This window comes from Delphinus delphis, chromosome 19 (assembly GCF_949987515.2).
Source record: "Delphinus delphis chromosome 19, mDelDel1.2, whole genome shotgun sequence".
NCBI lineage: Eukaryota > Metazoa > Chordata > Mammalia > Artiodactyla > Delphinidae > Delphinus > Delphinus delphis.
The window spans coordinates 46,371,991-46,386,963 of record NC_082701.1 but is presented as its reverse complement, the minus strand read 5'-3'; the positions used below and the strand labels follow the sequence as shown (position 1 = coordinate 46,386,963).

At 43.2% G+C, this 14,973-nt stretch overlaps 1 protein-coding gene across 1 annotated transcript in view; it reads left to right on the top strand.

The window, feature by feature from the left end:
- Positions 1-6,777: 6,777 nt before the first annotated feature.
- The window catches only part of YWHAE (tyrosine 3-monooxygenase/tryptophan 5-monooxygenase activation protein epsilon), a 51,122-nt gene continuing 42,926 nt past the window's right edge, over positions 6,778-14,973 (top strand). Inside the window, exon 1 of the mRNA XM_059998567.1 lies at positions 6,778-6,952. Coding sequence (XP_059854550.1) covers positions 6,889-6,952 — 64 coding nt within the window. The 5' untranslated portion in view covers positions 6,778-6,888. The remainder of the gene's footprint in view (positions 6,953-14,973) is intronic.

The following is a 14,973-nucleotide window of genomic DNA, read 5'->3' as shown; positions in this document are numbered from 1 at the left end:
TCTTGCTCAAGCGTGAACCATACAAACATTAATAAACATAGCTAACATTCATTGAGTATCAGGTTCTTTTCTTTCAATCTCCCACTTACAAGGAAAATTCTATTCTCATTTTATAGGTGAGAAAACTGAGGTGTAAATAAGTTGAGTAATAGGCTTCCATTGCACAGGTGATAAGGAGCCATTGAACCCAGGGATTCCAAGAGCAGAGCCCATCACCTTTGCTGTGATGTGTCTGGGAGGGATTTCTAGAGGTCAGCAAATTCAGCTGTTTCACTTCATTTCTGCAAAAAATGCCATTGGGATTTTGATAGAGATTGCATTGAATCTGTAGATCACTTTGTGTAATAATGTTATACTAACAATACTGAATCTTCTGATCCGAGAACACAGAGTGTCTTTCCATTCATTTAGGTTTCTTTTAATTTCTTTCAGCAGTGTTTTGTAGTTTTTCCAGGACATCTTTCACGTTCTTGATCAGTTTATTCCTATTTCATTATTTTTGATACTGTTATGAATAGAATTGTTTTTCTTAATTTCCTCTTTGTATTGTTCAATTTGCGACTGTATAAAAATACAACCGACTTGTGTGTTGCTTTTTGTATCCTCCAACTTTGCTGAATTTGTTTATTTTCTTACCATTTTTTTTTTTTTGTAGAACCTTTAGAGTTTTCTACATACAAGGTCATGTCTGTGAACAGAGATAATTTTGCTTCTTACTTTACAATTTGGATGCCTTCTATTTCTTTTTATTCCCCAATTGCTCTGGCTAGAATTTCTAGAACTATGCTTGAATAGAACTGGCAAAAGGGCACATCTTATCTTGTTTATGATCTTAGGGTGAAGCTTTTGGTCTTTCACCATTGAGTATGATGTTAGCTGTGAGTTTCAAATATGGCCTTCATTATGCTGAGGAAGTTCCCTTCTATTCCTATCTTATTATTTTTATCATGAAAGGATGTTGGATTTCGTCAAATGATTTTTTTTTTTTGCATCAATTGAGCTGATGATTTTTTTTGTTCCCCTTCATTCTGTTAATGTAGGGTATCAATTACGTGGATTGAATTTCTTGAAACAGCCTTCCATTCCTTGGTTAAATCCTACTTGGGGGCTTCCCTGGTGGCGCAGTGTTTGAGAGTCCGCCTGCCGATGCAGGGGACACGGGTTTGTGCCCTGGTCCGGGAGGATACCACATGCCGCGGAGTGGCTGGGCCCGTGAGCCGTGGCCACTGAGCCTGCGCGTCCGGAGCCTGTGCTCCGCAACGGGAGAAGCCGCAGCAGTGAGAGGCCCGCGTACCGCAAAAAAAAAAAAAAAATCCTACTTGGTCTTTTAAATTTAATATGCTGCTGAATTTAGTTTGCTATTATTTTGTTGAAGGTTTTTGCATCCGTATTCATAAAGGATATTGGCTTGTAGTTTTCTTTTCTTGTAGTGTCTTTGTCTGGCTTTGGTATTAGAGGCCAGGTAATGCTGGTCTAACTAAATGAAGTAGAAAGTTTTCTATTTTTTTGGAAGAGTTTAAGAAGGATTAGTGTTAATTGTTTATCGTGTTTTGTAGACACATTCACCAGTGAAGCCATCTAGTCCTGGGATTTTCTTTGTTGGAAGATTTTTTTTTTCTTTGATTGTGGTAAAGCATGCATAACATAAAATTACTCTTTTAAGAATTTTTTAGTGTACAGTTTAATGGCATAATTACATACATTCACATTGTTGTGCTGTTGGGAAGTTTTTTTTTTTTTTTTTTTTTTTGCGGTACGCGGGCCTCTTACTCTTGTGGCCTCTCCCGTTGCGGAGCACAGGCTCCGGACGCGCAGGCTCAGCGCCCATGGCTCACAGGACCAGCCGCTCCGCGGCATGTGGGATCTTCCCGAACCAGGGCACGAACCCGTGTCCCCTGCATCGGCAGGTGGACTCTCAACCACTGCGCCACCAGGGAAGCCCTGTTGGGAAGTTTTTGATTACTGGTTCAATCTCCTTATTTGTTATACATCAGTTCAGATTTTCTATTTCTTCTCGAGTCAGTTTTGGTAGTTTGTGTGTATAATAATCTGTTTCTACACACAACATTTCTGATACCAAGTGTGTGTGTTTTCCACATCAAGCAGTTTTCCAATTCTCTGTGGATACCAACTGGGTGTTCTATAATTTAATTCATTTTTGACACTACCTGGAGTTAATACAACCAATTATACATTCAAATTAGGGGGAAAAAAAAGTGCTGCTGGAAAATGGCACCGGTAGACTTGCTTGACGCAGGGTTGCCACAAACCTTCAATTTGTAAAAAACCCACAGTATCGGGCTTCCCTGGTGGCGCAGTGGTTGAGAGCCTGCCTGCTGGTGCAGGGGACATGGGTTCGAGCCGTGGTCTGGGAAGATCCCACATGCCACGGAGCAACTAGGCCCGTGAGCCACAACTGCTGAGCCTGCTCGTCTGGAGCCTGTGGTCCGCAAAAAGAGAGGCCGCGACAGTGAGAGACCCGCGCACCGCGATGAGGAGTGGCCCCTGCTTGCCACAACTAGAGAAAGCCCTCGCACAGAAGCGAAGACCCAACACAGCAAAAATTAATTAATTAATTAATAAACAAACAAACAAAACCACAGTATCTGCAAAGTGCAATAAAGTGAAGTGCAACAAGACGAAGTATGCCCATACAAGAGTTTTAGGAGCTCTCTGTTAAGAACCAAGGACAAAGACCAAATATATATTTCTTATTGTATCATGATATCAGTGTGTTTCTAGGAATTTGTTCATTTCATTTGTTATCCAATTTATAAAACCCTTATACTCCTTATTTCGGTAAGGTTGGTGGTAACGTCCTCACTTTCATTTCTAATTTTAATAATTTGAGTCTTCTTTTTTTCATAGTTAATCTAACTACAGGTTTTTCAGTTTTGTTAATCTTTTCAAAGAACCAACTCAGTTTGTTGATTTTCTTTTTTTTCTGTTTTCTATTTTACTTATCTCCACTTTAATATTTTTTATTTATTTCCTTATGTTGTACTTCTTGTAGTTCCTTAAGTTGTACAGTTAGGTTATCAATGTGAGAGCCTTCTTTTTTAAAATCTGTTTAACACATATATGTTTTAATTGAAGTATAGTTGATATACAATATTTCAGGTGTACAGCAAAGTGAATCAGTTACGTGTGTGTGTATATATATATATATATATATATATATACAGATTCTTTTCCATTACAGGTTATTACAAGTTATTAAATATAGTTCCTTGTGCTATATAGTAGGTCCTTGTTGTTTATCTGTTGGTTTTTTTTTTGGCTGCGCCACGCGGCTTCTGGGATCTTAGTTCCCTGACCAGGGATTGAACCGGGCCCTCGGCAATGAAAGCAATGAGTCCTAACCACTGGACTGCCAGGGAATTCCCATTGTTTATCTATTTTATATATAGTAGTGTGTATCTGTTAATTCCAAACCGAAATTCCCAATTTATCCGCCCCCCCTTTAACAAGTATTTATTGAACACCGGAAGTGTGAGTGCTTAGATCTGATCCCCAACTCCTACGTGCTAATTGAGATATTTACTCCTCACTCCCTCAGGTTTTCTAAGGATGAGACTGCTCAGTGAGACTCTGACTGTACCTGCTGCATCACAAAGATCTACGCAGAGCACGATGGGCATGGGGGCTGAGGGAGGAACACCCATGTAGGCAGTGTGGATCTCACCAGGTACATTTATTCATGCCAGCAGGTCAGTGGCAGGTTCCCATCTGACACAGCTTGCTGAAATCTACAGCCAGACTGACGTTCCCTCCAAGTAAACTGGTTAATGATGACCAAGAGCAGGCGCAGGACTGCTCACGGTCATCATGAGCAATCAAATTTCAAAGCTTTACTTCTTTTATCAGTACTCCTGATTTTGTCTGTTTGTTTGTGTTTTGTGGGTTTTTTTGCAGTACGCGGGCCTCTCACTGTTGTGGCCTCTCCCGTTGCGGAGCACAGGCTCCGGACACGCAGGCTCAGCGGCCATGGCTCACAGGCCCAGCCGCTCCGCGGCCTGTGGGATCTTCCCGAACCGGGGCACGAACCCGTGTCCCCTGCATCGGCAGGCGGACTCTCAACCACTGCGCCACCAGGGAAGCCCAGTACTCCTGATTTTATAAATGAAGCCCACCAACTCCATTCCTACCCAAACCTCTTGGTAAACTTGTGTATAGTAGGGCTTCACAGGGATCCAAATATTTTTTTTTCCAAACATTTTTAATAAAGCTTTGAAGCATATGGGAGTAGGACCAAAGACTCAGGCTGACCCAACCTGCAAGATCCTTCTGCTTTTAAAAAATTTTTTTTAACATTTTTTTGTTTGTTTTTTTGCGTTGGGTCTTCATTGCTATGCGTGGGCTTCCTCTAGTTGTGGCGAGCGGGGGCTACTCTTCGTTGCGGTCCGTGGTCTTTTTGTTGCTGTGGCTTCTCTTGTTGCGGAGCAGGGACTCTAGGTGCATGGGCTTCAGTAGTTGCAGCACGCGGGCTCAATAGTTGCGGCACGCGGGCTCAGTAGTTGTGGCTTGTGGGCTCTAGAGTGCAGGCTCAGTAGTTGCGGCGCACAGGCTTAGTTGCTCTGCAGCATGTGGGATTTTCCTGGACCAGAGATCGAACCCATGTCCCCTGTGTTGGCAGGTGGGTTCCTAACCACTGCGCCACCAGGGAAGTTCCCTTCTTTTTAATGTAGATATTTACAGCTATAAATTTCCCTTAGCAGGATTTTTGCTGCATCTCATAATTTTTGGTATAGTGTATTTTAATTTTTATTCATTTCAAGGTATTTTCTAATTTCCCTTGTATTTTCTTCTTTGACCCATCAGTTAGTTAACAGTGTTATTTAATTTCCACATATCTGCAGATTTTCCTAGTTTTCCTTCTCTTACTGATTTCCAACTTCATTCCTTTGTGACAAGAAAAGACACTTTGTATGATTTCAATCTTTTTTTTTTTTTTTTTTGCGGTACGCGGGCCCGTCACTGCCATGGCCTCTCCCGTCGCGGAGCACAGGCTCCGGACACGCAGGCTCAGCGGCCATGGCTCACGGGACCAGCCGCTCCGCGGCACGTGGGATCCTCCCGGACCGGGGCACGAACCCGTGCCCCCGGCACCAGCAGGCGGACTCTCAACCACTGCGCCACCAGGGAAGCCCTGATTTCAATCTTTTAATATTAAGATTTGTTTTGTGGCCTAACATATGGTCTCCAGTTAACTTTACAGATGAACATGAAGCTTGGAGGTGAAATGACTTTCTGAAGGTCACACATTTGTTTAGTTATAGAATTAGGGCTAGAACCCAGGTCTTTTGATTCTTAGTCATTCATCATTGACATTTGATAAGGTGTATTAAAAGTGTGAAGGGGCTTAAGGAGCCAAACTTTGCTGGCTCTTCTGCTTTCTCCTATCACTTGAAAGTAAGTATTCTCCAAGGTTTTGTTTGTCCTCCTACCTCCACACATTCTCTAGCTGCTTCCATTGCAGCCTCCCTCCAGCTTGGAATGCCAGTCCCCTTTTCCAATTCCATGCCTGTTATTTCTACTTTAGTGATATGTGAGAACCTTAGAACCAACATGTGATAAAAGGAACTCACGTTTTTCTCTGCATTCCGTCAGCAAATTTTCCTAGCATTCCTTTTTTTGTTGTTAATGGTACTGCCACTCATTATCCCAGTGACTCAGGGTGGGAAGACTGAAGGTCAATTTTAATTTTTTTCCCTTCACAAGGTCTTCAAATCTGATTAGCTGGAAACTGTTGTGGTTTCCCTCTGTAGTACTATTCCTATTTGTCCTTTCTTTCACATTTTCACTGCTATTCTATTACCTTTTGCCTGTATTATTGTAATAACCTGATAATTCATGCTGCTCTTTAATTACTGCTATACAATATTTATAATCTTTTAAAAGAATAACTATGACGGTGTCATCCTCCTCGCAAAATCATCAAATAGCTTTCTTGCGCCCACTGAATAAGGTGCACACTTCTCAGCTTGCCATCCAGGGCTCCTCATAATTTTGTTCCAAGCTTTTTATTCCACATTTATTGCAGACTTTACCACACGGCATATGCTCTAATTACCTAAGCCTTAGTCTTGCAACACATACTGTACTGAGTACAAGGTGCTGCGAATCCATTGGGAAGCAAAACAGACCAGGTCCTTTCCCATTCTTGCCTCCTGGATCTCAGTCTGATCTTGGACCTACTCTTCTGCACCTTGCACTCCAGACCAGGCTCCTGTAAGAACTTCCCTGTTCCTACCCATGGTGGGCCTAAAGGGAAAAAGGCGGCTGAGGGAGAGGAACAGGAAAAGATTGCAAAGTGCGAAGGTCAAGTGTGAAATCTGCAGCCCTTCTTCCCCTATCAACTACAGCAGGGCCCAACTCTTTACCCCGGAGTTAAACGGGTCTGAATAAGGGCCAGGACTGGGCTTGGCTGAGAAAACAGGGGCAATGGGAGAGAAGTTGCTTTCGGAGAGGAAAGCTTGCGATTTCAAAAACCTTTACAGCCTCTCGTTTCTCAGTCCGCAGTCCAGGCTCTCCTGTTCACTCTCTCCCGGAGCAGTCCAAGCTAGCCTCACCTGGCCTCCCTCGCTCCCTCGTGGCGCTCCCCCTCCCCGCAGTCGCAGTTCCCGCCTAGAGCAGCCGCTGAGCCCACGGAAGAGGGGCGTCTAGCTGGTTCCAGCCTCTTCGGGCACTTAGCTCGCGGACCCGCCCCCCGCGCCAGTTGCCAGGGAGCGGTTGCCATAGAGCTGAGCAGTTGTCCGCGTGCGCAGGCGGAAGTCCCGGATTGAGGCGCCGCCATTTTTGCAGCCCGGGCGCGGAGCGAGAGGCTGAGAGTTGGAGACGCTATCTGCTTCCATCCGTCGCGCAGACCCTGCCGGAGCCGCTGCCGCTATGGATGATCGGGAGGATCTGGTGTACCAGGCGAAGCTGGCCGAGCAGGCTGAGCGATACGACGGTGAGTTGGCGGGGCAACGGGGGGCTGGAATTCTCGGACCCTCTGCCGCCGCCCACAGAGGCCGGGAGCAGGAGACAAAATGGCGGCATCGTCTCCAAGCCTAGCCCGGGGACGTGGATTCGGGAAGCAGGAAATGGCCTCTGGGCTCCCGGAGCGGTGGGAGGCTCCAGGCTCAGGAATTTGACCTGTTCGCAGTCCTCAGCTGCAGACATTCGCGAGCCGAGGAGACCAAGGCCATAGGGTGGAGGAGTTGGTTGTAAAATGGCGGCTTGGGGGGGAGGGCGAGTCCCGGGGCGGGGGCGGGGGAGGAGATGGCGGGTGCTGTCTCCGGGCGAGCAATCCCCAGGGGAGTTTCTGGGCCGGTTTTGGGACGTGGTGAACAATTTGGTGGCGTGATGAGGGAAGAAACACCCGCCACATGGGGGAGAGTGGCGACTCGGCGCTGTAGCGCGGGCGCCTTTCAGGGAAATATGGCGGGTGGGGGCGGTGGCTTTTCCCCGGAGGCCCAAAGTGGGGCGGCGGCTGTGGAGTCTCACAAAGGAGAACCCTTGCAAGCGGAGGGCTTCTTTGGGCTTGTGGTGGGGGGCCGTCTTGGATGAGGGTGGGGGAAGGGGGGAGAGAGTGGGAATCACTGCAGTTCATCCTTGGGCGGAGGCCAGCTGAGATGCTACGGTCGGATTTCCTTCCCGTAGGCCGGCACACCTTGTAGCGGTGTTTTTTAGGCTTTCCGTTCAACCTCGCTTTTTTCTAGGGAGGTCTAGAAAAATCTCTTTCACGTTCCCTGTTCTCAGACTTATCCCAGAGAGCTCGAAGTTTCTGTAATCATTTTCTGGCTCCATAAGTTGTGGGTTCTGCTGGATAGAACATTGAACAGGAAACAAGGAGATCATGACTCTTAGTCTCTTTTCCATGCCTGTGCTTCAATCTACCGGTATTTAAAAATGATGACTTTCCTGTTTACACGCAGCGTTATGACAAATGGAAGGACCTGTTGAAAAATAAAGTTTTTTCAAATAACGTGTAGTAACTATTTTGGTTGACTCCCCTGGCTTGGAATGCGTGTTCGTACTTCATTGGGGATATTCAGTTATTCCAAAGCACTCAGCAGAGACTTCGGTTTTTGTATTAAGAACATAAGGGATCCCAGCAGATCCTGTTTTCTTTTCTCCAGTTTTAATAGACGGCTTTATATACAGATTGGAACAGTTCTTCTTTGTTCATCGCTCCTTTGTTCCTAAAGGTGCTATAGTCATTTTTCAGAACTTTATCAAAGTGGCCATTGTGTCTGTTTGCTCAGTCCCAAACTGCTGCTTTTTTTAATTGCCCCTCCCGGCCTGGGTCCCTCCCTTCCCCCATTTTGGACCTAGGTATTTGAATTATCCCCACATCCTTTAAACTAGTATTATCAAAACAAAAAATCATATGTATGCTTTTTTGTGTTTTTAATGCTGTTGTGGGGTGAGACATGGTTGGAATCAAGTGTCAGTGATCTTTAGATTTTGCTTCATTAAACCATTTATTTTTCAACATGCTGTGTGGGAACCTTGCTTTCCTTGAATGCCTGTTTGGTCATGTGAATAGCTTCAGGGCTAGTCCCAGTGTGTCATCATACCTTAGGATTCAGGAATTTGAAAATTAGGAGAAAAGACCTCGAACTCAAATTTAGGAAAGATCACTAAATTTCGTTTTGTAAATCCTTAAATTGCTGTTTGTATTGAACAAGATTTCTGTTGGGAGGAGGAGGGGAATAAGATGGGGAAATACAGCTCAAGGTCAGACTTGTCTTTATTTCAGTATTTAAAAGTCAAACAAATGTAGGTGTGCTTGTATTGGAAGTTTTTTTCTTCTTCCCCTCTCCTGCCCCAAATAGGTTCCTCTCTTAATCTACCAGTGCCCTTGGGAAGAAACTCTAAATTGTATTTGAATGTTTTTTGTTGTGTAGGGATTTAGGCTTTGAGTAAACCTGCTGTGATCACCAAAAAGGACATGGAGGAAGGTTTTTTTAAGAACTTATTTTAAAAACTGATTTGGAAGCTTGTGATTGTAGCTTCCAAGTAAGTGACAGTTTAGTGTGAAAATCATATTTTGGAATTGGGTGTTGAGGATTTTTGACCAAAGGCTTAATTGGTTATTCATCACAGGACTATAGAGCCACATCCTTACTGTTGTTTAAACATTAGGGTTGTCCTTCAGGATCTAAGGGTGGGGGGTATATAGGATCTCCCAGGTGGAGAGGATCTCTTGTGACTTTTGGGCACAAAATTGGGAGGGATTCATTGGAAAGGAAGAAGAGGAAGACAGTCATTAGGAATCATCCTCTACTTTTGTCCACTCCTTTATTGGGTGCAATAATTCAGTTTTGTTTGTGGTCACAAAAAAAATGACCCCATAGTTATAAGTTGCCAAACAATATATCAGGTATGGGGAAGGTGAAGAGTGCTTTTGATGATTTGGTTTGGTGTAGTTGGATATACATATTGGCTTTTTTCCTTGTTCTCGCAGTACCTTTAGCTTTTATCTTGCATGTTATGTTGAACCTAGTACTTCAACTTTTTTGTGGCATCATTTAACTTTGTCCTGGTGAATTGGAATCAATTGATGCAGATTATTTAATGGTACTGGAGGACGAGCTAAGCTGTGTTCAGGAAAAGGACAGTTTGGTGTTGCAGATGGGAAATATTGAAGTTTGGGGCTGGGACTGTTCACTTTGAAGATTAAATCTAGCATCTTATCATGTAACAACAGTAGCTTAAGGGATGGTTTTTATATCATTCATAACCATATTAAGCAAACCCATCATCTTTTAGCATTTCTGAAGTCTTAACTTCTCATGTATATAAACCATATTAGTATGGGAAAGTGGGGAATATAGAGGGGAGAAAATGAGTACTTTCTACATTTTTTGAGAATAGAGCAGTCACCATAAGCTACATTTGGGTTGTGGGGTAGTGCTGGTTTTGGCCTTTTCTCACTTTTCTTCTCCATGTGATGATTAGCTCCACATGAGGTAGGGGTAACATTTTGATGGTCGAGTTTGATTCAGTCTGTGAACGGAACAGCAGGAATGCATCTGTTCTGTGTCACTTGAGAGCTGTCCTTTTAAGACACCAGAGCCTCATCTCTGGCTTATTTTGGTAGTCAGTGAGGGGTGGGGGGCATGTTTTGAATTACCTCCTTAATATACATCTTGTTAGGGGAAAAAAAATGGGTAAGAGTAAATTGACTTTAGTAATGAGTTTAAAAGCACAGGTTAATTATCAGTTCTTTGACTATAGGCCAGTAATAATTTTTATTGTTGCTATTTCACTTAATGCTGAAATTGCTATTTTAGTTAATGGAGTTAAATTTATTGAATACATTTCTCCTATCTAAACATAAGCAGAGTTGGATAATGCAATTTAAAAATTCCTCCTACAGTAGCTTTTAGTCTTTGTGTTTAAGGTAGATGCTCTTTTGTGTATATTTTAGTGCATATACACAATATATAGTTCAGTCTATTCTGTTGGCTTACAAAACTATAGAATATAATGAAATCATGAATCATTGCAATTTGAGGTGGTGATGGGGTAAATTCTTACTGTGGACATTTCTAGGCACCCTTTTCACCTTTGAATTCTAGTATGGGGAAGAACACAGATACTAAACTGAGCAAATTTTGGATTCATTAAGTACAAGCAAACCCGCTGAAAGTCCATACGAATAAGCAGGCTTTTCATAATTGTTTTATAGCTTGGTCAAGGGAATATGAAATATTCAGAAAATTTCTTGACTTTAACTTGGTATAGCAAGTGAAATTTCAGCACAGTGAATTAATGTATCTAATTTTACAGATGAATTTCAAATACTTTAAGAAGCTGATCTGAAAGCATGATTTTTTTTTTAAAGGGCTGTAAGGCTGATTTTCCAGCAATTTTTTAGCCTTATATTTAAGTAAAGTGTATTTAAACAGTAGTGACAGGCATAGGATAAAGGTTAAAATTTTAAAGTTTACGTTATATAATTTCATATTTATATAGAACTTCACATTTCACAGACCACTTACAGAAAATTTTTTACTTATTTCATGTGATATTGAAGTAGGTAATGTTAATTCCATTTTATGGTTCAGGAAAGTGAATTTGAGAAGATTTAGTGATTTTTTGTTTTGTTTTGTTTTTTAATTTTCCTGTATCACATGATTAGTTGGCAAGTACATGGCAAAGCCAGAACTTGTCTGTCTGATGACCTTTAGACTGGTACTCTTATTTCTCCTGAGCCACTCACAAAAGACCCATGTGTAACTAAATCAGATGGTGCCTTGTGGGAGGAGGGGTATGCTTATTTTTTTAGCAGTTACTTCACATAATATGTTTTGGTATTTATGACTTGACTCGTATCCATTGTAAATAGGTAAGGTATCTTCATACTTTTCTAAAGAAACCTCTTGTTTTCTTTCAAAAACAAGGCACAGTGAATGAAGTTAGAGTGATGAATTTTAGGTAGTCTCAGAGTGTGTTTATATTTAGATTTTTTGCTTTACCACAATTTCTGTATTGAGATACAACTTAATGCCATGCATTTCTGTAAAGTACTTCTAAAACGTTTCTGCCCCTCACCTTAGTCTTAATGAATGCAGCCCTTAAATTAATGATATAGTCATAAAAATTTGGGGGACAGGGAGGTTGGCAAATGATTCTCAAATGTTCCAAATAGTAGCCTAGCTAGCTGTTAAGCAGAATCTATTCAGGGGTAGTGGGGAACAGAAACAAAATTGTTTTCATGGTTTTTGAAATGGTCAGTTAACAGTTTGATACAGTTAAATACAGATACATCCCAGTTGACAGATTGGTTTACCAAGATAACATTACTTTGAGCTCATTAACTAAATATTCATGCAAGTCCTAGGAGCAATTTCAGAAGCTCGTTTAAGTTTACTAAGTTGTAATAACAACTGCCATAATAATAGAAGGGTCATCATAATTTATTCAAGTCAGAATACCTTGAAGTGAAGGGGTGCCAATTCATAATTGTGCTGAAACTGCAAATTTGCCCTATGGTCGTCCTACTTAAGACCATTTGTTGCTACTAGTTGTCTCATTTAGAAAGTTTCCTAAGCTTTGCCTATCCCTCTGCCACCAAGATATCTTAGATCTGAATCCCCACAATATTGGTTTTCTTCTTTCAAATGAAGTTATTATTTGGCAGAACATAAGACAGATCAAAGGCAAAGTGAAAGCTTTCCTCCTCTCACTCCCCTTTCCCCCAAATGGGAGCTGGAAAAGTCAAGAATACAGTAGTTGCTGAAAATAGAGCTTACTGGCATACTAACTAGTCAATCAGACTGATAGTGTCAAAGCCAAGTATGTTTTATGTATGTTTACCTTGAGCTAGATCTGTGTTTAAAAATACTTGACTTAGGGCTTCCCTGGTGGTGCAATGGTTGGGGGTCTGCCTGCCGATGCAGGGGACACAGGTTCGTTCCCCGGTCCGGGAAGATCCCACATGCCGCGGAGCGGCTGGGCCTGTGCCCCATGGCTGCTGAGCCTGCGCTCCGCGGTGGGAGAGGCCACAGCGGTGAGAGGCCCGCGTACCGCAAAAAAAAAAGAAAAAAACTTAGGTGTAGACCCTTAGCAGCAGGGTCTGTCTTAAGTTTAGAACTTTCCAAATAATATTTTTAAAGTCTCACCCACGTCTTGTTATGATCATTGTGTTTAGAACACTGAATCCTGAATAGTTTAGAAAAAATATGATCATGATGCTGGTTTATCTTTTTGAAATTTAATCTTGAATTTATTGCTCTTCTTCCAGTGATCGATCCATCATAGTAGCTGGGCATATCTGTCATTGGTAGGCTTCATTTGTGATCAGGACAGGATTTTATCTAGCTAAAGCAATATGAAATGTGTTAAGCCCTTCTCTTCACATATAAAAATTTGGAGGAGATGCGTTACTATGAGTAAGAATTAATGACTTTTGGACTTCCCTGGTGGTGCAGTGGTTAAGAATCCGCCTGCCAGTGCAGGGGACACATGTTCGACCCCTGGGCCGGGAAGATCCCACATGCCGTGGAGCAGCTAAGCCCGTGCGCCACAACTACTGAGCCTGCGTTGCGTTCTAGAGCCTGCGAGCCACCACTACTGAGCCCGTGTGCCATAACCACTGAAGCCCGTGCGCCTAGAGCCCGTGCTCCGCAACGAGAAGCCAGCGCAATGAGAAACCTGGGCACCTCAACGAAGAGTAGCCCCCGCTCACCGCAACAAGAGAAAGCTGGCGCGCTCAACGAAGACCCAACAGAGCCAAAAATAAATAATAAATCAATTTATAATAAACAGTTACCTTGTTAAATTTGCTTGTTAGGAAGTCATAATACTTAAAAAAATGACTTTCATACTTTGGTGGATGTAATGTAGTGCAAAGGCCTTGGAATCATTTGGATTCCTCATCTGTAGAATGGGGATTAATGATATCTACCTTGCTTGCTAATTTCAAGGGTGGTTATGAAGTTGTGGGGTTTTGTAAACTGCGAAGTATAATTATCAGGTAGTAGTCTTAATTGTGAAAATTTACTTTTACCCATTGTCAGAGATGAAGTAAATGTTCTTCTGTTGATCTACATTCATATTAGAGGATAACGTACCTTTTTTTGGGGGGGGGGGATACGCGGGCCTCACACCACCGTGGCCTCTCCTGTCGCAGAGCACAGGCTCCGGATGCGCAGGCCCAGCGGCCATGGCTCATGGGCCCAGCTGCTCCGCGGCATGCGGGATCCTCCCGGACCAGGGCACGATCCCGCGTCCCCCGCATCGGCAGGCGGATTCTTAACCACTGCACCACCAGGGAAGCCCTGACATACCTTTTTTGAGTTATTCTTAGAAAGTGTACTGTCATGGGTTTAGTGTCCAAGTTAGATTTGCATAAAGGTTAGTTCCCAAAACAAAATCCTTAATCTTAACTCATCTGTAAAATTGCATATCCAGAGTATGAAGGTTGTCCAAATTTATTCCCAAGCAGTTTAACCTATACTTTGGCCATGTTGAGGTATGTAGTACCTGATTTTTTTGGCTGCACCTTGTGGCATACAGGATCTTAGTTCCCTGACCAGGGATGGAACTTGCGCCCCCTGAAGTGGAAGCGTGGAGTCCTAACCGGTGGACCGCCAGGGAGTCCCTGGTATGTAGTTCTTCCTTTTTTCTTTTTAAATTTATTTAATTTATTTATTTTTGGTTGCATTGGGTCTTCATTGCTGCATGCGGGCTTTCTCTAGTTGCGGCAAGCAGGGGCTACTCTTTGTTGCAGTGCATGGGCTTCTCGTTGCAGTGGCTTCTTTTGTTGCAGAGCATGGGCTCTAGGCACGTGGGCTTCAGTAGTTCTGGCACTCGGGCTCAGTAGTTGTGGCTCTTGGGCTCTAGAGCGCAGGCTCAGTAGTTGCGGCACATGGGCTTAGTTGCTCCATGGCATGCAGGATCTTCCTGGACCGGGGCTTGAACCCATGTCCCCTGCATTGGCAGGCGGATTCTTAACCACTGCACCACCAGGGGAGTCCCTGTAGTTCTTTGATATTAATTCCAGGTTAATATTCAGGAGGATATACTTATCTCCCTAGCAGATATAGCACCTGTTGTCTATGGGTTTGGGATGAAAGGTTCCACAGTACAAAAACATAAAAGTAAATCAGTGTTAAATATTTGCATGTTAGCAGTCTCACGTTACTGACTAGGAAAAAATATTATGTGTAACCAGTATCGTGAGATGTGATTTTAAAGGCTTAGTGTAAGCCTTGGGCAGTGAATGGGTTCTGATTAAAGAAAGCTACCAATTATGAGCTTCCCTGGTGGTGCAGTGGTTAAGAATCCACCTGCCAGTGCAGGTGACACGGGTTCGAGCCCTGGTCTGGGAAGATACCACATGCCGCAGAGCAGCTAAGCCCATGCGCTACAACTACTGAAGCCTGCGCACCTAGAGCCCGTGCTCCACAACAAGAGAAGCCACTGCAATGAGAAGCTCGCGTACCACAACAAAGAGTAGCCCCTGCTCGCCACAAC